The following is a 19,529-nucleotide window of genomic DNA, read 5'->3' on the forward strand; positions in this document are numbered from 1 at the left end:
TTAAGAACAGTTTCATGTTAAGAACGGACCTCCAGAACCAATTAAGTACTTAACCCGAGGTACCACTGTATAAGAGTTCAAGGACCCATTCCAGCCAGGCAGAAACACTCAGAGAACATGCAAAGCTGGGCCAGTGAGGAATGTGGCCTGGGGAGAGTCTCAAGGGCCAGGCAGAGAGATCCAGAGGGCCACAGTTGGACCTCAGACCTGAATTGCCCCACCCCTTAGTGTCATGCTTTGGAAATTATATGAACGAAAGGAAGACTAGAGGAGGTGAGGGAATCAAAATATATTCTGGTATTCACCATTTCAAGCAGCAAACATTTGCCAGGCGAAAGGACAGTTTCCTTGCCCTGGGCACAGAGCGGCTTGGAAGCTGTCCTAACGTCTCCATCACGGAACTGAAACGCAGCAAAATCAACACTGGGACACTGGCTCAGGAGCTTGGCTGCGCTCCCGGTGCTTGCCAGTTCCCGAGCAGGGCAGCCGGTAACCCGAGGTGGGCGGCTCGCCTTACAACACACGTGAGGTTGCCCCGAGGGCACGCCAACTCCACTCAAACCTCCTCAGTTGGCTCTCGCCTCAGACAGAAGGCGAAAATGGCCACGGTCCAAGGCAAACACAGAAAGGGTAAAATGCAAGGTAGGCCGGCTAGGGAACGGCGCCGAGCTGGCCGTTTGGAATGGCACCTTCCACAGCCTTGTTCCCAGTTGCTTTTGCAGCGGCCGGGGGAGGCGGGTGCGTAATTGAAACCAGATTCGGGCAATGCCAGTTGCAATTTGCACCGGGAAATTCCAAATGGATGTGAAGAGGAACCCCAGTCTGCGTTCAGAAAAAGCCTTTCAAGCATTTTACATGAATATATATATTTTTAAAAAATCACAGCCTACATTTGAAATTTGATTGTTTTGATCAGTGTAGTAAATTGTTTTATCTTGTTATTGTTGTTGTTGTTTAGTCGTGTCCAACTCTTCGTGACCCCTTGGACCAGAGCACACCAGGCACTCCTGTCTTCCACTGCCTCCCGCAGTTTGGTCAAACTCATGCTGGTAGCTTCGAGAACACTATCCAACCATCTCATCCTCTATCTTCCCCTTCTCCTTGTGCCCTCCATCTTTCCCAGCATCAGGGTCTTTTCCAGGGAGTCTTCTCTTCTCATGAGGTGGCCAGAGTATTGGAGCCTCAGCTTCACGATCTGTCCTTCCAGTGAGCACTCAGGGCTGATTTCCTTCAGAATGGATAGGTTTGATCTTCTTGCAGTCCATGGGACTCTCAAGAGTCTCCTCCAGCACCATAATTCAAAAGCATCAATTCTTCGGCGATCAGCCTTCTTGATGGTCTAACTCTCACTTCCATACATCACTACTGGGAAAACCATAGCTTTAACTATACGGACCTTTGTTGGCAAGGTGATGTCTCTCCTTTTTAAGATGCTGTCTAGGTTTGTCATTGCTTTTCTCCCAAGATGCAGGCGTCTTTTAATTTCGTGACTGCTGTTACAAATTATTTTATACCTGCTTTTAAAATTGCTTATTTGCTGTTAAACCACTTCGCCAAAAATAGTTATGGAGGCAGCCCTGTATGCATGAATGTGGGCACAGGAGGGCAAGCAGGACAACACAAGGGTCTGGGAACCAAACCTTATGAGGAATGGAAGAGGAAGATGGGGATGTTGCCTTTAGCCAGGCAAAGAGACAGAGAGGATAGGACAGCCAAGATACAGCAAGCTTGTTTTCTGCTGCTGCTCCAGTATCGGGAGGACCTGAACCAACCGATTCAAATTAGAAGAAACAAGATTCCAAGCAAACATTAGGAAGAACTTTCCGACGCTAAGATCTGTTCAATAGTGGAATGGGCTCCCTCAGCAGGTGCTGGCCTCTACTTCCTTGGAGGTTGTTAAGCAGAGGTTGGGTGGCCACCTGCCATGGATACTTCAGCTGTGATTGGGTTGGGCTAAATGACCATCAGGTGTTCTGCAATTCCATGAAACAATTTAATCGGCATCTTCACCACAGCACACCAGCCCCGTTTTTTTTAATAAAAAAAGGTTATTTTGCCATCATTCTGCAGAGATTGAATTAATGAAAAGCAATAATCAAATGATGTTAAACGGCCTCAAATCAATAAAAGTGTTGTTTCAGTCCACTTATTTATTGAAGGTTGCTTTACTGCTCATTTCAAAGGGTGCAATGTGGATTTTAAACTCGGTTTATTACATATTGCTAGGTTTGTTGTGTCACTACTTTGCACCATGCCTATTGTAAGGATGTTCATAAGTTTTAATATAAAAAAACCCCCACAAAATATTCCTACTTACGGATTTGGCACTTCTCTCCTGTCCAGCCACTGCGGCAAAGGCAGCGCCCAGCCTGCCGGTCACACAAGCCCTCGTTCAGGCAATCGCAGCTCTCCTGGCAATTGACCCCATATTTTCCTTGGGTGCACTCTAAGGGAAAGAGACCTTTTCAGATGAGCCTTCCACAGACTACCCATCAAAACGCAGATGTGCAGGGTGGGAACGTGAGTTGAATGCCTCCCCCCTCCAATGCAAAACACGTGATAAATATCCATGTCAGTAGAAAAGCAGCATATCAAGGTTATGTAGCTCAACCTCCCTTAGAGATCTATTTTCTATATGCAAGGAGGCTTACTGTAGCTACATTCTCTGGTCAGACTAGGGATGGCTGAAGAGTTTGCATCACATCGCTTCTGATTCTGTTCACCCATAAATCCACCCCGTGAGGGAATGCAGCTGCCATGCTGGAAAAGGTTCCCCATCCGCGGCTTAAATTATTGTGCCAGAGAGTTCTGCAGATGGGGTGCCAATGGATGGGAGCGTCAGGTTATAGGGGTGTGTGTGGCTAACAACAGGTGCCTCCATCCTTAAAGCATCTGTTCTGGTTGCCCATCTACTACCAAGCCAGATTCAAGGTTCTTGCGTTAATCTGCAAAGCTCTGAGCAACTTAGGCCCAGGGTACCTTATCCCCAAGGGACCCATATGGCACTGTGGGTTAAACCACATAGCCTAGGACTTGCCAATCAGAAGGTTGGCAGTTCGAATCCCTGCGACGGGGTGAGCTCCTGTTGCTCGGTCCCTGCTCCTGCCAACCTAGCAGTTCAAAAGCACATCAAAGTGCAAGTAGATAAATAGGTACCGCTCCGGCAGGAAGGTAGACGGCGTTTCCGTGCACTGCTCTGGTTCGCCAGAAGCGGCTTAGGCATGCTGGCCACATGACTGTACGCCGGCTCCCTCGGCCAATAAAGCGAGATGAACACCACAGCCCCAGAGTCGGCCATGACTGGACCCAATGGTCAGGGGTCCCTTTACCTTTACCATATCCCCAATCACTGGGATCTCCTTCAGGATCTTTCCCCTAAACTCTACCCTTAAAGAATCTAAAGAATTAATTTCCTTCCTGTTCATAGCAGCTAGACTTTGCCCACCAAGGGAAGGAAACCTGTAATATACCAATAGAGGCTTGGGTTAATAAGATCTGGAGCAGCCTTTCTCAACCTTGGGTCCCAGGTGTTTTTGGCCTACGTGATCCCTAGCTCACAGGACCAGTGGTCAGGGATGATGGGAGTGGTAGGCCAAGGTTGAGAAAGGCTGATTCTGGAGCATTGCACAGACCATCGGCAACTAATCAAGGCCATCTCCAAAAAAGGTATCTTTCACACGATCTGGTCTCCTTTTTTCTCTCTTATTGAAGAAGAACAGGAGGTTTTAATGCCATCATTATCCCAGAGGTGTCTGTGGAGGGGATATATTGATTGAAAATGTCTAGCCAATCAGATCGATAGTTGGGTCTCCAAACAATAATAAAAAAGGAGCGTTCCTCAAATTTGGGAGGCTCATTTGACAACAGCAAGAAGAAATTGAGCCTTTAGTATCATGAGCGAGGCCTTGTGCCATACTCTGCCAGCTAAAGTTCAGAAGGCACCTTCTGTTTCAAATTATAGATGCCCAATTGTTATTTTTCCTTTTCCTTCAGGCTGGTTCCAATTGTAATCTCTTTATATGGGAGGAGCAAGAGGATGGCTGGTGAACAACTCCTTCAAACTGCTCCTCTGATAAGCTTTTAACTTATTCTATTTTTATTTTATTACTTTTTTGGCCCGTTGATTTGTATTGCTTTTCAAAAAATTTTTTACAGATCAAAATCAAATTAATTCTAATTTAATACAAATCTAAAAGTTGACTTCCCACCCCGCTTCCATTATGTTTTTCTTCCCTCCCTTACCTTGTGTAACGTACATTTCATAATTCTGTTTCAATACTTGAAATATTTTAGTGTTTTATCACTTTATCACTTCTTCATTTCCCCTTGGCTGTACATATTTCAATCCCCGCATATAATTTTATTCAACTACAACATATTCCCAAAATGTCAAGCAGGGTTACTCTTAACTTTGCCAGCCCACAAAAAAAAATCATTGGTTATATATCAATATTCCACAAATGCAATTTATGCCTCCTGCTATTTTACGTATGAAAAAGTCCGACTGGTAAATAAGAAATCCCCTTCAGCCACAACATTCCATTCCTGCTCCTTTATTTTATTACTATAACATTTTAACACATTCCTTGTATCTAAGCAACATAGTAAGCATTCCCATAGTACTTTTTTATTGTGTGGTTTTACGTATAATTGTTTTAAGTAGTTTTGTTACAGTCGTACCTTGGTTTTTGAACAGCTTTGTTCTCAAACGTTTTGGCTCCCGAACGCCGCAAACCCGGAAGTGACTGTTCCGGTTTGCGAACTATTTTTGGAAGCTGAACATCCGACAGGACTTCCGCGGCTTCTGATTGGCTGCAGGAGCTTCCTGCAGCCAATCAGAAGCCGTGCTTTGGTTTCTGGATGTTTTGGAAGTCAAATGGACCTCCAGAACTGATTCCGTTGGACTTCAAAGGTAAGACTGTATTTATGAATAATGAGAGAGAAATTTATTATTATTATTATTATTGCAAAAAAGAAACAGATTACCCTGTTCGCAGGCCAGTCCTGTCCAGCCTACGGGACACATGCAGCTCCCAGTGACTGGATCACACGTCCCGCCATTTTGACAAAGACACTGCTGCTGGCAGCTTGCTCCAAAGGAGCCATCGGGACACACTGAGGGAAGGGGAGGAAAAAAAGGAACAGCAACCAGATCAGAACACAGGTGAAATAAATTTCCAGTGGGAACAAAAAGGGACACAGAATCTCAATTGTTTAAGCCACAGGCTTGGCGCCAATAGGCAACGAATTTGCACACCAATAGCTCCTACGAAGCCCACGAAAGGTAAAGGCCCCTTTGGAAATCCGCAAGGCACAAGAAGCTGCTTGCTTTCCATGTTCAGTTCCTGCTTGCACTTGTTCAGCCTCTCCAACATTGAACACACACACACCCTTAAGCATGGACGCGTTTCATTGGATGCCAGGATTGGACCCGCACAGCCACTCACCCTTTCATTCTGAACAGGGGAGAGGTGCGAATAACATTTTTCTATGAGCACAGCAGGTCTCTCCTCCCCCCCAATGGATTGCGAGGTGGGAAATGCCCACATCATTTTCAGGTCCTGCCTCTTCGCCCCAGCACATACAGAATTTTATTTGTATGCTGCCTTTCCACAGTTTAGACCTTGCTCTAGGCGACTCGCAACATGAAAGCAATACATAACTACAGCATAACAAATGTGTTATTTATTTATTGCTTTTGACTACATTTCGAAAAACACAAACAAACTGAACAGTTTATGCATTGACAAGGTCTAAAAATAATGATACAAAAAAAAAGAGCAACAGTAACACACAGACACACACGATGAAACCCTTCCGATAACAACCCAGCTGAAGAGTCTCCGTTCAGCAGCCTCAGCTTTTGTAGCTGGAGTCAGTCCGGGGCCCACCCTCCCAGACCAGGTGGAAAAAAGGCCTGCAAGGCAGGGAGCAGGTCTTCCTTCCAGGACTCACAGCCAAAATGGTCTGCAAGTGATGCTAATGTCACAAAATACTTCAGTTGGGTTTAATCTTTCCAAAAGTGCCTTTCCCTTTCGTGGATCAATACTTATAGTTTGAACTCCCCCCTTTTTTGTATTATCTTCTGTAAACATCAGGATCTCTCTCACACACACACATTCCCAATCTACTTTGTTAGAAACTGTAGTGCCAAGAATTCCTAAACTGGCCAGTCTCCGTTAGGTAGTTTAGGAATGTGTTTATGCACTTGTGTGTGTGTTCCCTAAAACTCCACTACAGATGGAATTTTTGCTGGTCATCGCTTAGAACCAACCCACTAGCAGGAGAGAAGTGGAATAGAGAAAAACTTCCTGCATGCTAAGGAGAGCAGAAAACTAAAGAAAAGGAGAAGTCAAGCTCTGCGGCCAACCAGAAACTGGAAGACAGCTAATTAAATAAATGGGATTTAGAATGTTAAGAAAAGTGAATAAGATGGACTATAATTGGAAATTGTTTTAGTTTAATAATGATATTGGAAAGCTGTTACTTTTGACTACAAGGAAACTCAGAAGGGAGGGACTTGAGGAAGTCAGCTAAGATGCTTAAAAGGTTGGATTTGTGAAGAATTAAGCTTGTTGTTATTATTTATCTGTTTATTGTTCACACACACACCCGTTTTTGTGTACCACTATCCTTTGTGGGTTTTGTTATCATTGTGGAAAATCTAATAAAAAATTTATTTAAAAAAGAAAAGAAAAGAAACCGGAAGACTGCAGCACTCACCTGACTTGTGATTCGAGAACACTGCCTCCAACAGAGGAAGCCGACCACAAGTATCATGGAAAGTAGGTATAGAAAGCCTCCTTACTTATTATTAGTGAGTAATACCTTGCTGGCAGGTCTCTCCCACCCATCCAGGTGCGCAGAGGCACCGACCAGTCATGTGGTCACAGGTGGCCCCATTGGAGCAGCTGCATTCCTGGCTGCAGTTCTCCCCATAGCGGTTAGCCTGGCAAGCTGTAGCGGAAGGGAAACAGACAATGAGGGCCGCCACTTTCACGCATATCCATGGTCAGCTGGCGAGGCTGAGAGACTGGCACCCAGCACAGGGCACCTACTTTGATTGCAGGTGGGACCAATCCAACCAGCGGGGCAGGTGCAGCGTCCGGTCACGTGATCACAGCGGGCTCCATTCAGGCACCGGCAGGCCTTGTGACACTCCATCCCGTAAAAGCCATCAGGGCAAGCTGGGGAAAGAAAGACCCATGCGATAAGCCTGGGCACCAATTCGTATGAGATGGTGGTAGAGCAAAGCCACCTTTCTTTTTCTTTCTTTTTAAATTCAGTTAATCTAGATTTTCAAGACAGCCTACAAAAGAGAACCATAAAACAAATATAAAACAGATGAAAAAGCTCAGAGACAAAAGCAGCTATTGCAGCAACAGTAAAGATACAAAAAAGCCCTTAACGGCCTTGGTCCAGTATACCTGAAGGAGCGTCTCCACCCCCCATCGTTCTGTCCGGAAACTGAGGTCCAGCGCCGAGGGCCTTCTGGTAGTTCCCTCGCTATGAGAAGCCAAGTTACAGGGAACAGGCGGAGGGCCTTCTCGGTAGTGGCACCCCCCTGTGGAACGCCTTCCCACCAGATGTCAAAGAGAAAAATAACTACCAAACTTTTAGAAGACATCTGAAGGCAGCCCTGTTTAAAGGTAAAGGGACCCCTGACCATTAGGTCCAGTCATGGCCGACTCTGGGGTTGTGGCGCTCATCTTGCTTTATTGGCCGAGGGAGCTGGCATACAGCTTCTGGGTCATGTGGCCAACATGACTAAGCCGCCTCTGGTGAACCAGAGCAGCGCATGGAAATGCCGTTTACCTTCCTGCCATTTATCTACTTGCACTTTGACATGCTTTCAAACTGCTAGGTTGGCAGGAGCAGGGACCAAACAACGGGAGCTCACCCCGTTGTGGGGATTCAAACCACCGACCTTCTGATCGGCAAGTCCTAGGCTCTGTGGTTTAAGCCACAGCGCCGCCTGCGTCCCTTAGCCCTGTTTAGGGAAGCTTTTAATATTTAATAGGTTATTGTATTTTAATGTTCTGCTGGAAGCCACCCAGAGTGGCTGGGGAAACCCAGCCAGATGTGTGGGGTATAAATAAATTGTTGTTGTTGTTGTTGTTGTTCTTGTTGTTATAAAAGCAGTTAAAATCCTGGGCAATCTTCTTCTTTTTTGAAAATGTCTAAAATAGGGCTCTCTGGGCAACCCAGTCATGTGGTGACTTATAAACAACAACAACAGTAGCAGTAATAAAGAAAGCCTACAGAGTGGCAGGGATATTTAGAGAAGGACTTCTGGTGCCAGGCTTAACAAACAGGTAGGTTCCTTTCTTAAAAAAGAAAAGGGAAAAAGCTAATATTTTCAATGAATGTATCCCCTCCTAGACCAGGTGACCATGAACAGTCTGCTGGTGGAGTCTCCTACTTTGGAGGTCTTTAAGCAGAGGCTTGACAACCATATGTCAGGAGTGCTCTGATGGTGTTTCCTGCTTGGCAGGGGGTTGGACTCGATGGCCCTTGTGGTCTTTTCCAACTCTATGATTCTATGATTCTATGATTCTATGCTGTCGTTTGGCAAATGGAGAGGCAGAGAGATGAGTGAGCTGGAGTTTATATGGGCATCCCCTCCAGGGACAATACCTTCCTGCTGAAAACATTTCTGGGAGAACTACTGGGACAGCCCTCGTTTGACAGTGACTGGCAGCTGTCAGATCGAAAGGTCCCTCTGTGAATAGGGGTGGGGAGGATATTATTAGTAGTAGGAGTATGAGTAACAAAAGTCCTGGGTTTGGGTTACTTACGGCGTTCACAGAAGGTCCCTCTCCAGCCCGGGGTGCAGGTGCAGGCCCCGCTGACGTGGTCGCAGCCAGCCCCATTGTCACACTGGCACCTGTGGCGGCAGCTTGGACCAAACCAGCCTTCGGGGCACTCTTGGGGAAAACAGAACACATCAAAACAATGGGGAGGGGGGAGAGGGAGAGAGAGGGGTTCTTAAGAGGATGCAGAGCTGGTGTGTAAAACCAGATGCTGCTAAAAGGACCACCTTCTTTCAGGAAAGTGCTGCCTCCCACCCAGATGTTCAGGAGGGGAAAGGAGTTTGGTGGGGCCACAATCTTGGATGTTTGATTCCCCTGCTTTGGGAGATGAGGACTCCAAAAGCAGAAGAACATGCAGGCCCAGCCCCAGAACCACTTTCACTAGCCAAGTCTCTGGCGGCAGTGCTGCTGCCCTTGGATGACTCCATTGCACTGGCCCCAGGGAGACTGATGGAATCCCTTTAACTAAAAAATGGCACCTTCCATCAGGGTGGGGTTAGTTGGGTGTGGCTGCTATATAAGGTTCAGTCTGAATGTCTCCTTAAACCAGCCCTTGCCTTGCCTGAAATCCATACTCTCCTCACAACAAGCTGCTCCAGTCACATTCATTCTTAAAAGTTTTGTTTTTCACTCAGAAATGTCAACATTTCCCTTCTTTTTAAGGGAAATTCCCTTATTCCGAATAGGATTCCTCGCAAGAAAAGGGAAAAGTTGACAGCTGTGCTCAGTACTAGCTTGTTTGTTTTACGTACTCCTCAACTTCTTTTGGTTTTATATTGCTTTCAGTAGAAGACTCAGGGGGTCTTTCTGCTGCCTGTAATGTTGGTGTTTTCCCCATTCATGTGGCATGAAATGTTCAGGCTTCTTACTACTTCAAAGCATCAGATCTGCCTGGTTTCAGACAGGTAATGTTCGCTGCTTTAGATGCAGTTAAAGGAGGCACACATCCTATAAACTACCCATTGCTTTCCATTACAGAACTACCAGCTCTTCTCCTGCTTATTACTTCCATGTTTTCTGCCCCAATTGGCATGAACTTCTCAGACTTTCTACTACTCCTTCAAACAGACAGACTGGCCAAATCTATAATAGAGCAAAAGGTCTCTATCTTATAGGCCTTAAAAAATAATAATCAGAAATACAACCTAATTTCTCTCCTTCTCCTCTCTGTGATCTTCCTGTGACTAGTACAGACTGCTCCAGGTTATATTAATATTCCGTCCCAATACCAAAAATATAAGAAACAAATAAAATAAATGAGAAAATAATTGTGTTTTTTAATGAAACATTCCTTTGAATGAGTGGGAAAACTCACATTTTGAATTTTCCATTCAGTTTGGAAATAGAAATTGTTAGTAATGGCAATAAATGATTTAAATTTTTTAAAATCCAATTTAGAACCGCCTAGTGTTCAAGTCATCTGGCTGGGATTCTCTGATACAGGTGGGTTTCAGGAGCACAGAAAAGCTCAAGATACCCACGTAGATCTACCCACACGTAGTTGTTATCTCTGAGAAACGTAGAAAATAACAGGATATATTTGTATGAATTCTTCAAACTTACACGACCCCTTAAAAATTAGCTGATGAAGGTGAATACATCCAAACAGGGCCCTGTCCTGGTTTCTGATCCATAATTGACTTCTGACTTCTGCTTAATGATTGAAACAAAGACCTTCACGACGAATCTGACCATGGACTAACATGAACTTACTGGTTTGTGATTCATAATTGGATATACGTATCCGTATGAGTTTGAGTTTGTAATCTCTATTTAAGTTTGTAATTCTTGTCAGAATACATACTTTTGAATGGATTAGTTTTTGTTACTATTGACTATTGATTTGCGAGTAGGGACCACTCCCACTATTGAAACTTTTATTGGCCTGAGTTCTTGGTGTGCTCTTTTCTCTTGGTATATTTAATAACAAGAACTCCAACTTACTTAACGTGGGTTTCAGGAGCTCAGCACATTTCTTCAAGAAACTGGACATTCTCCATAGTGGTGCCCTCATCCCAGAATTACCTCACAAGATTCAGTCACCTCCCAGTCAGTTGGTCTCTCTGTCTCTCTCTCTCTCTCTCTCTCTCTCTCTCTCTCTCTCTCTCTCTCCCTCTCTCCGCGCGTGCGTGTGTCTCACACACACACATAATCCTCTGGCTGGACATTAACAACACCTTCGCACATGTACAAAGAGTGAGCAGGAGGCTTGAAAACACTGGAAGGCGGCACTCACTCTGATCGCAACGAGTCCCAGTGTAGCCGGCTTCACAGAGACACTGTCCTGTCATAGCGTTGCAGCTCCCATCACTGTTGCTGCAGTTGCAAGTGTTGGTGCAATCGGGACCCCAGCGGCCAGCATTGCAGGCTGAAGAGGAGGAAGGGGAAGCCTCATTATTATCGTGACTTCGACACCAGGTTGCATTTAAGTCCTACTCAGAGTAGACCTATACCTCTTCGGCAATTGTGGCCCGTCCATCCGGGCAGGCAGCTACACCTCCCCGTCTCAGGGTGGCAGTATCCTTCATTCCCACAGTTGCAGCGCATCTGGCAATCTTGCCCAAACCATCCAGGTGGACATACTACAAAAGGAGGGGGGGGGGGAATCCAATAAACAGTTATTGCTTGTAGCCAGAGTCCATTGCAAACACAGTCAAATGCCTATTTGCACAGATTTATTTATTTTTAATGCATTTTCCAATGTCTAATTTTATACATCCTGTTTTTCCATCACGCGGTATTTACAGACTGCCCAACCCAGCATACCAAGACAGTCTAGATATACCTTGTTTTGCTACGTATCAGATACTTTATCCACCCATTCTCCCCCTTCACCTCTTTGTTATAATTCACCGTTGCTCATAAAGTTACCCCGACTTGAAAATTTATTTTTGTATCATATCATTTTGAATCCTCCCCAAAGCTTTCCCGCTCGGACCTTATCCATTTGTCATCCCGATTCCTTAATTTTGGCTGTCAAATTGGCTAATTCTGCAAATTCTATCAGCTTAGGCAGTCATTGTTCTTTTGTTGGGATTCCTCGATCTTTCCAATTTTTTTTAGCACAGACAAGATTGCATTTTCTTTCTAGGACGGGCATTATGGTTAGGCAGTGCAATAAAACATTTTTAACTAAATCCTCCATACAACCATTTCCACAAACACACAACTGAAGGTAACTGATGCTCCAGATCGGTACATCAGATCACCTCTGGGGATGGATGGGAGGAGGAGGAGGAGCAATGCAAAAGCAGTAGGGCCCATAAGAATTGGGGGGGGGGTGCCATTGAGACTGGCAGAGTCGAGGGAGCCCAGCAGGCACTGTGCTCTCGCGCAACACCCATTCATTTCACTGGCGCTTACTTGGAAGAATCCACACGTGCCAGATTAACTATTATTATTATTATTATTATTATTATTATTATTATTATTAATTCAACTTATACACTGCCCCATACCCGGAGGTCTCAGGGCAGTTTGCAACAAGACCACAACATATAAAATAAAACCAAAAGCAATAACCCAATAACAACCCCCCCCCCAAAAAAAGGTCACATTCTAAAAGGGTTTGGATGTCAATAAGATCCATCGAAGGCCTGGTTAAAAAGGAATGTTTTTACCTGGCGCCTAAAGGTGTACAGTGGTACTTCGGGTTACATACGCTTCAGGCTACATACGCTTCAGGTTACAGACTCCGCTAACCCAGAAATAGTGCTTCAGGTTAAGAACTTTGCTTCAGGATGAGAGCAGAAATCGGGCTCCGGTGGCGCAGCAGCAGCAGGAGGCCCAAGTAGCTAAAGTGGTGCTTCAGGTTAAGAACAGTTTCAGGTTAAGTACAGACCTCCGGAACGAATTACCGTAAGTACTTAACCCGAGGTACCACTGTATAATGAAGGCACCAGGCAAACTTCCCTGGGGAGAGCATTCCACAGATGGGGAGCCAGTGCAGAGAAGGCCCCGTTCTCATGTTGCCACCCTCCAGACCTCTCAAGGAGGCACACAAAGGAGGACCTCAGAAGATGATCTCAAGGACTGGGTACGTTCATATGGGAAGAGGCAGTCCTTGCGGTACTGCAGTCATGAGCTGCTATGAACTTCCACTTCTATCTTCACTGCAGGTATTTAAACATAGGTTGGATGGCCATTTGTCATTAATGTTTTAATTGAGATTATGGCATTGCAGGGGGTTGGACTGGATAACCCTTGGGGGTCCCTTCCAGCTCTACAGTTCTATGATTCTATGTCTATACTTATTAGCGGCATCTCTTGGGGTTCCAGGCCAAAAGTCTCTCCCGGCCCTACCTGGAGCTTCCGGGGATTAACTTTGGGACCTTCTGCATGCGGAGCAGGTGCTCTACCCCTGAGCTGCAGTCCTTGGGTGTCCTTTCCATCGCTTCTATCCCTGCTAAAGACAAGAGCTGCTTACCGTCTTGACAATGACTGCCTGTATATCCAGGAAGGCACAAGCAAGCGCCAGTGGCAGGATCACAGCGGGCACCGTTCTTGCACTCTGGGCAGAGCTCCTGGCAGCCTCTACCCCAGTGGCCTTCAGGGCAATCTGGAGAGAGAGAGAGAGAGAGAGAGAGAGAGAGAGAGAGAGAGAGAAAGAGAGAGAATGAATGAATGTTGAAGACCTGGATTGGCAATAGACTCTAGGTTCTCCTCTAGGCAGCACTAAGCTCACCTGCACCCACAGCGGCTTCCCCACGAGACAGTCCTTAGCACCTGTGGCACATGTGGGACACCAGAGCCATTTGGGTGGGTCTTTCCTAACCAAGCAGCAGGCAGGAGGAAGTAGCTACACAATCACACATTGTCAGGGTTTCACCGAAGGAAGAATCAAGTGGCTGGAGTGATGTGGTTGTTGCAAGCACATGGTTGAGTGATGGTGCGTGTGAGGGTGTGCAAGGGCATTTGTGAGCTCCTTGGAGGAAAGCGTGGGATGCAAATGCATTGAATGAATGAGTTAATTGTGCCCATTAACTTCAATGGGTCTACTCTGAATAGGAGTAGCCCTGAATGCCAACTATAATGTTGAATGTGTCCATCCACCAACAGCATAACAAGGGCAGGGAAAAACCAAAGGGTTGTGTCCAGCTTAGGCCTACTCAGAGTAGACCCACCAAAGTTAATGGGCATGATTAACTTATTCTTTTCTTGTGTTTACATCCCATCTTTTTCTCCAAGGAGCTCGCTGCAGCATACGTGGTTCTCCTCCTCCTCATTTAATCCCCACAACAACCTTGTGAGGTAGGTTAGGCTGAGAGGCAAGATGAGCTTCATGGCCCTAGTCTCTCCCAGGTCCTAGTTTGACACACTAAACATTACGCCATGCTGGCTCCATAAAACTCAGTTGCATTAACCTCTGCCCATAACTAAGCTGAATTAGTTAAATTAAAATGCCATAGGGCACTGCATGAAATCAACCGGCACAACCTTTCCCTACATCTTCAAGCTGCGAGAAATTCTAGCTCTTCCTTCCTGCCATGCAGGGAACGTTCAAGTGTTCAGAGGTGGAGACATGGGACTTCCCTTACTCACCATGGCTGCAATCCACACCAGTCTTCCCGGCCACACAGTGGCACTGCCCAGTGAAGCGGCTACATTGTGAACCACCGCAGGAACAGGTTTGTAAACAGTTCATGCCAAACTTGCCTTCTGGGCATTCTGAAAAGCAAAGGACATGAAGTGATTAAGACAATGCAGGTGTCCCTAGGGATGGGGTTTTTTTTTCTGAAACTCTCGATGCCAAGATTATCTGCCCAGATTTGTTTTCCATCCAGTTCTCATCTTTGCCTTCGTTGTCCACAACAAGGTTTAATCCGATCGGTTAGAGTGGCCATGTGGCATTTGCCGGTTATGTTGTGGACACCCAGAAGCAAAAGGACATGGGGTCACCATGGTCAATCTGACTAAACACAAATGTGGTTGTTTGAGGACAGTGACAGCCAAAAAAAAAAAAGAAGCAAAATGCCCCCCTTCCAGCAAAAGGGACTTTTTAGTGGTGGCTCCTCATACATGGAACTGCTTCTTTGCAGAGGCACATCCGGCCCATATCTTAATAATTTTAGGTGGCTATTTAAGATACCGTATTTTTTGCTCTATAAGACTCGCTTTTTCCCTCCTAAAAAGTAAGGAGAAATGTGTGTGCATCTTATGGAGCGAATGCAGGCTGCGCAGCTATCCTAGAAGCCAGAACAGCAAGAGGGATTGCTGCTTTCACTGCGCAGCAATCCTTCTTGCTGTTCTGGCTTCTGAGATTCAGAATATTTTTTTCCTTGTTTTCCTCCTCCAAAAACTAGGTGCATCTTGTGGTCTGGTGTGTCTTATAGAGCGAAAAATACAGTACATCTTCTTCAGCAGGCATTTGGACGAAGAGAGACCTGATTGCTCCTGCTATTAGCAACTATTCTTTAGTTTGTTTATTTATTTCCCTAGATACATCTACCACTTTATTGTAATAAAAACTCAACACCAACATGCAAAAATTATGAGACATAGAATTGTTGAGCTGGAAGGGACCCCAACCCTCTGCAGGAATACATTGCGAGTGGCCATCTAAACTCTGCTTAAAAGCCTCCAAGGAAACTGAAAACTGGATTAAGACACATGTCAATAGTGCAGATGTCACAATCATAAAAAGTAACCTAAAACAAATAGCACATGTCAGCATAAATGAATAAATTGGGTTGTATCCAGTACTATTCCTCCTCGGAGCAGACCCAGTGAAATTAATCACAGAATTATAGACAGATCCAATTGCCCGGCAACACAGGAATCACAGACTAACTTAGGCCCATTAATATCAATTAATGGTTAATTGATATTAATTAACCAGGCCAGATTCAATTAAGTTGTTGTGCTAGCACAACGGGACTCCTCTCCTTCCCAAATCTGCCTTGGAGGGTCATCCACTGCAGAACAGTGCATGGGAGAGGAAGACGAGAGTGGACACTGTTCTGTCAGGCAAGCAGAAAGGTTTATGCAGACAGAACTATTGCCTTATGCCGAATCCCATCCAGCGGATCCCCCCTTGAGTAGGCCTTGGTTGGATGCAGCACAAAACAATTTAAATAACCAATGAATAAATAAAATGATGTAAACTACAGGAGGAGCCTGGTGGAAGTGCAAAGGCGAGGCACTTATTTAGATTGGGGCAGGTATTGCACAGATGCAAGCCCTGAGCTGCAAACACACAATCAAAAAAGCTCATTGGGGGCAGGAATTGGTGGACACACACACACACACAGAGAGAGAGGGGGGGGGGAGATTTAAGGATCTAAAGCAACAACCGCATCAATTTTGTGCATTCTTTCCTCTAAGCTAATAGGTGACAGATGTTCCTCTTCCCTTTTAATAGCTTCCAGATTTTGTATCGAAGTCCAGAGCTCAATATTGCCATTAAAAAAATTTACGTTATTTCCTGTCCCTCCTTCCTCGGGGGCCTGAAATTTCCACCAAGGTGCTTGTGTTGCTTTCAAGCCACCCGGGTCCATCATTATATACCACTGCCTACCCCCCTACCCCAATCAGCCCAATCAGCCCAAATTGCTGCAACATAGCGCTTGTGATCCAGGCAGATCTTAGCAAGGATTCCTGCTTTCTCTGTGACTGAAAAGTGAGATTCTTCCTGAAGGACTAAGACATATTCTCTGCAAAACAAAAACTCAAAGCTTTGATCAGGCATAGGCTAAGATCCAAAAGGAGAAGGACATGAAACGAATGCTCAGATATCGGTGTTGCCCAATTAAAAGAACACACACTGCTTATTTATTTATTCCATAAAATGCAAATACTTTAAATAAATCAGCTTGATTAATCATAGATTTGTACAGTTGCAAGGGATCCTCAAGGGTCATCCTGTCTAATCCCCTGAAATGCAGGAATCACAGCGCTCTCTTTTTATTTAAACTCTAGAAAGGTAGATGAGCCCTCTCAGAGTCTATAACTAGAGACACACCCTGAAGAAAAAGAAGTCTAGTAAAGGAGTAGGGAGGTTTTTCATGCCAGTGGACAGAGGAATTAATGCAAATTTTGTCCATGTACAACAGGCTGATTTCCAAGCACACTCACACAGCCCCTGCTACCCTCTTTCCAGGGAAGTAAAAGACATTTTAAAAAGGTAAAAGGTAAAGGATCCCTAGATGGTTAAGTCCAGTCAAAGGCGACTATGGGGTTCATCTCGCTTTCAGGCCGAGGGAGCCGGCGTTTGTCCACAGACAGCTTTCTGGGTCATGTGGCCAGCATGATTAAAACCGCTTCTGGCGCAACAGGACACCATGACGGAAACTGGAGCGCATGGAAACGCTGTTTACCTTCCCACCATAGTGGTTCCTATTTATCTACTTGCAGTGGTGTGCTTTTGAACTGCTAGGTTGGTAGGAGCTGGGACAGGGCAACGGGAGCTCACCCCGCCATGGGGATTTGAACCACCAACCTTCTGATCGGCAAGCCCAAGAGGTTCAGTGGTTTAGACCACAGCGCCACCCACTCCTAAAAGGCATTATTGGATGGTCATTAAACATTCCAGCCAGGCAGAAACACACTCAAAGCAGCGCTGTGGAGGGGTGTGACCTAAGAAGAAGGGGTGTGGCCTGGGGAGAGTGCCAGAGGCCAATGAGAAAGTTATGGAGGGCTGCATCTGGGCTTCAGGTTCCCCACCTGTGCAACAAAGCTGTCGCCTGCCTACAGGCAACGATGGCACCTGGGAAGCACAAGAGGAGAGGTCTCTCATGCTTGAATCCTGCTTGCTGCTCCACCACAGGCCACTGTGAGAACTGGGTACTGGATGAGATGGGCCATTGGTCTGATCCAGTGGGATCTTCCTATGTACACCCCAAAGCAGATCTTACCCTGGCTGCAGTTCTCCCCGTGGTAGCCCGCTGCGCACTGCTTCTGACACTCTCCGCTGACATGGTCACAGGGCGAACCAGAGGGGCAATCGCACTTGCTTCTGCACCTGGCGCCGTAATAGCCTGGATCACATTCTGAGAAGGGCGATAGCAACATCAAGCATTTAATGCAAGGCTGGACAGGGAGGAGAGAGGGGGCAGTTGACAGGTGGGCAACAACAGCCTTGGCATGCAAAAAGTTCCTGGGGTTTAATCCACAAGATGCCCCACTAAAATAGTCCTCCCCAACCTTGGATCCTGTTGAGGCTGGGGCTGATGGGAGCTGGAGAACAACGTTGGGGGACCCCCCCCCAGGTTAGGGGGGCTGCACTGAAAGAAAAATACAGATCCAATGCCGGTCAGAATAGACAGTCAGTATCCTTCTTCCCTGGGCCCCTAGATGTGAATGGACTACAATGCCCATCATCCATGACCATTGGCTAAGCTGCCATGGATAATGGGTGTTGTAGTACAGTGGAAGGCTCATAGCAGAGTGGTGTAGAGCCTGCAAATGGTCTCCACAAGTTGAGCTGGGACGGATGCCTTGTCTGAAACCCAGGAGAGCGGCTGCCAGTCAGTGTGGACAACACTGAGCTAGGTGCCCCAATATTCTGACTTTGCAGAAGGCAGCTTCCTAAGTGTCCCCTACAAGAACCTGAGTGCCTGACACCCACTGCACAAAAGCAACTCACTTTTCTGGCATCTGTCACCGGAGTAGCCAGGTTTGCACACGCAAGTACCGTCCTTTTTGTCGCACTCCAGGCTGTTTGCTTGTGTGCATCGGCATTCTTCAGAGCAGCCTGTGCCATAAGCCCACTTTGGACAAGCTAACATGGAACGGGAGTGGGGGGCAGGGGGGAGAGAATCAAGAAAAGAAAAGGTAAATGGACTTGGGGAGGGGAAATACACTTATTGGGGGGACCCCAAGAGCCCTTTCAATGTGAAGAGCCCCCAGGTGAACAAGTTGCCCAGCTGATTACCTAAATGGCAATATCGCCCATAAAGGCCTGGATCACACAGGCAGGCCCCGTAGATTCGGTGGCAGCGCCCTCTGTTGGCACAGTTGCATTTCTTCCTGCAATGCTTCCCGAAAAATCCTTTGGGGCAGCCTGGAACCAAACAAACAAATGAAGATGGTCAAAGCAGAATGATAGGCTGATGTAGGCTACTCTCTTTCTCAAACTCGGGTCCCCAGCTGTGGTTGAACTACAATTCCCATCATTCCTGGCCAGTGCTCAGGGATGATGGGATATGTAGTTCAAAAACATCTGGGGACCCAAGGCTAAGAAAGGCTGGGCTAAATCCTTGATGCTTTAGCGTCCCTGTCACTAAAGACAGCTCAAACCAAGTCCTTTCCATTTGCTGCTGATGTCAGAGGACCCTCTGGGACATCAGACCGATTTTTAATTTTGTTTACACCTTCTTGCTTAGTCTTATCTTATTACCCTCAATGCCAAAAATGGCAGCACATCTTTCTTGCGTGGAGCGAGGGAAATTAATGCAGTATCAGGTGCCTCTTGGACTCATTCCTGCTCTTCTTGAGTTGCCTTTCCTAGTAAATTGCTTCCATATGTTCCTAACTATTGCTGTGAGGTCATGTTAATGGATTTCATTTTTGTTTCTTAGCTTTGGACAAAACATCCGTCTCCCCCCCCCCTTAAATAACCTCCAGGGAGGGGAAAAGTACAGTATGTGGCATTGTGTGACAAAAGTGGGGGATCGGGATCAAAGAGACCTGGGTGACAATTGCTACTCAGTCATGAAAATGCCTTTGGTGGCCTTAGGAACGCTGTAGTCCCTATGGCTCTCAATCTCTGTTCTCTCC

The 19,529-nt window shown here is 46.1% G+C and overlaps 1 protein-coding gene across 5 annotated transcripts in view; it reads right to left on the bottom strand.

The window, feature by feature from the left end:
• Positions 1-19,529, bottom strand: part of MEGF6 (multiple EGF like domains 6) — a 210,932-nt gene that overhangs the window by 23,931 nt on the left and 167,472 nt on the right. For all 5 annotated transcript variants that reach the window (XM_083512799.1, XM_083512798.1, XM_083512800.1 and 2 more), the window contains 12 exons: positions 18,685-18,813; positions 18,397-18,531; positions 17,666-17,800; positions 14,355-14,480; positions 13,240-13,371; positions 11,267-11,395; positions 11,050-11,181; positions 8,799-8,927; positions 7,059-7,187; positions 6,829-6,957; positions 4,987-5,115; positions 2,318-2,446 (listed from right to left, as the gene is read on the bottom strand). In XM_083512799.1, the coding sequence (XP_083368925.1) occupies positions 2,318-2,446; positions 4,987-5,115; positions 6,829-6,957; positions 7,059-7,187; positions 8,799-8,927; positions 11,050-11,181; positions 11,267-11,395; positions 13,240-13,371; positions 14,355-14,480; positions 17,666-17,800; positions 18,397-18,531; positions 18,685-18,813 (1,563 nt within the window). The remainder of the gene's footprint in view (positions 1-2,317; positions 2,447-4,986; positions 5,116-6,828; positions 6,958-7,058; positions 7,188-8,798; positions 8,928-11,049; positions 11,182-11,266; positions 11,396-13,239; positions 13,372-14,354; positions 14,481-17,665; positions 17,801-18,396; positions 18,532-18,684; positions 18,814-19,529) is intronic.

This window comes from Podarcis liolepis (assembly GCF_965112155.1).
Source record: "Podarcis liolepis genome assembly, chromosome: 7".
Classification (NCBI taxonomy): Eukaryota; Metazoa; Chordata; class Lepidosauria; order Squamata; family Lacertidae; genus Podarcis; species Podarcis liolepis.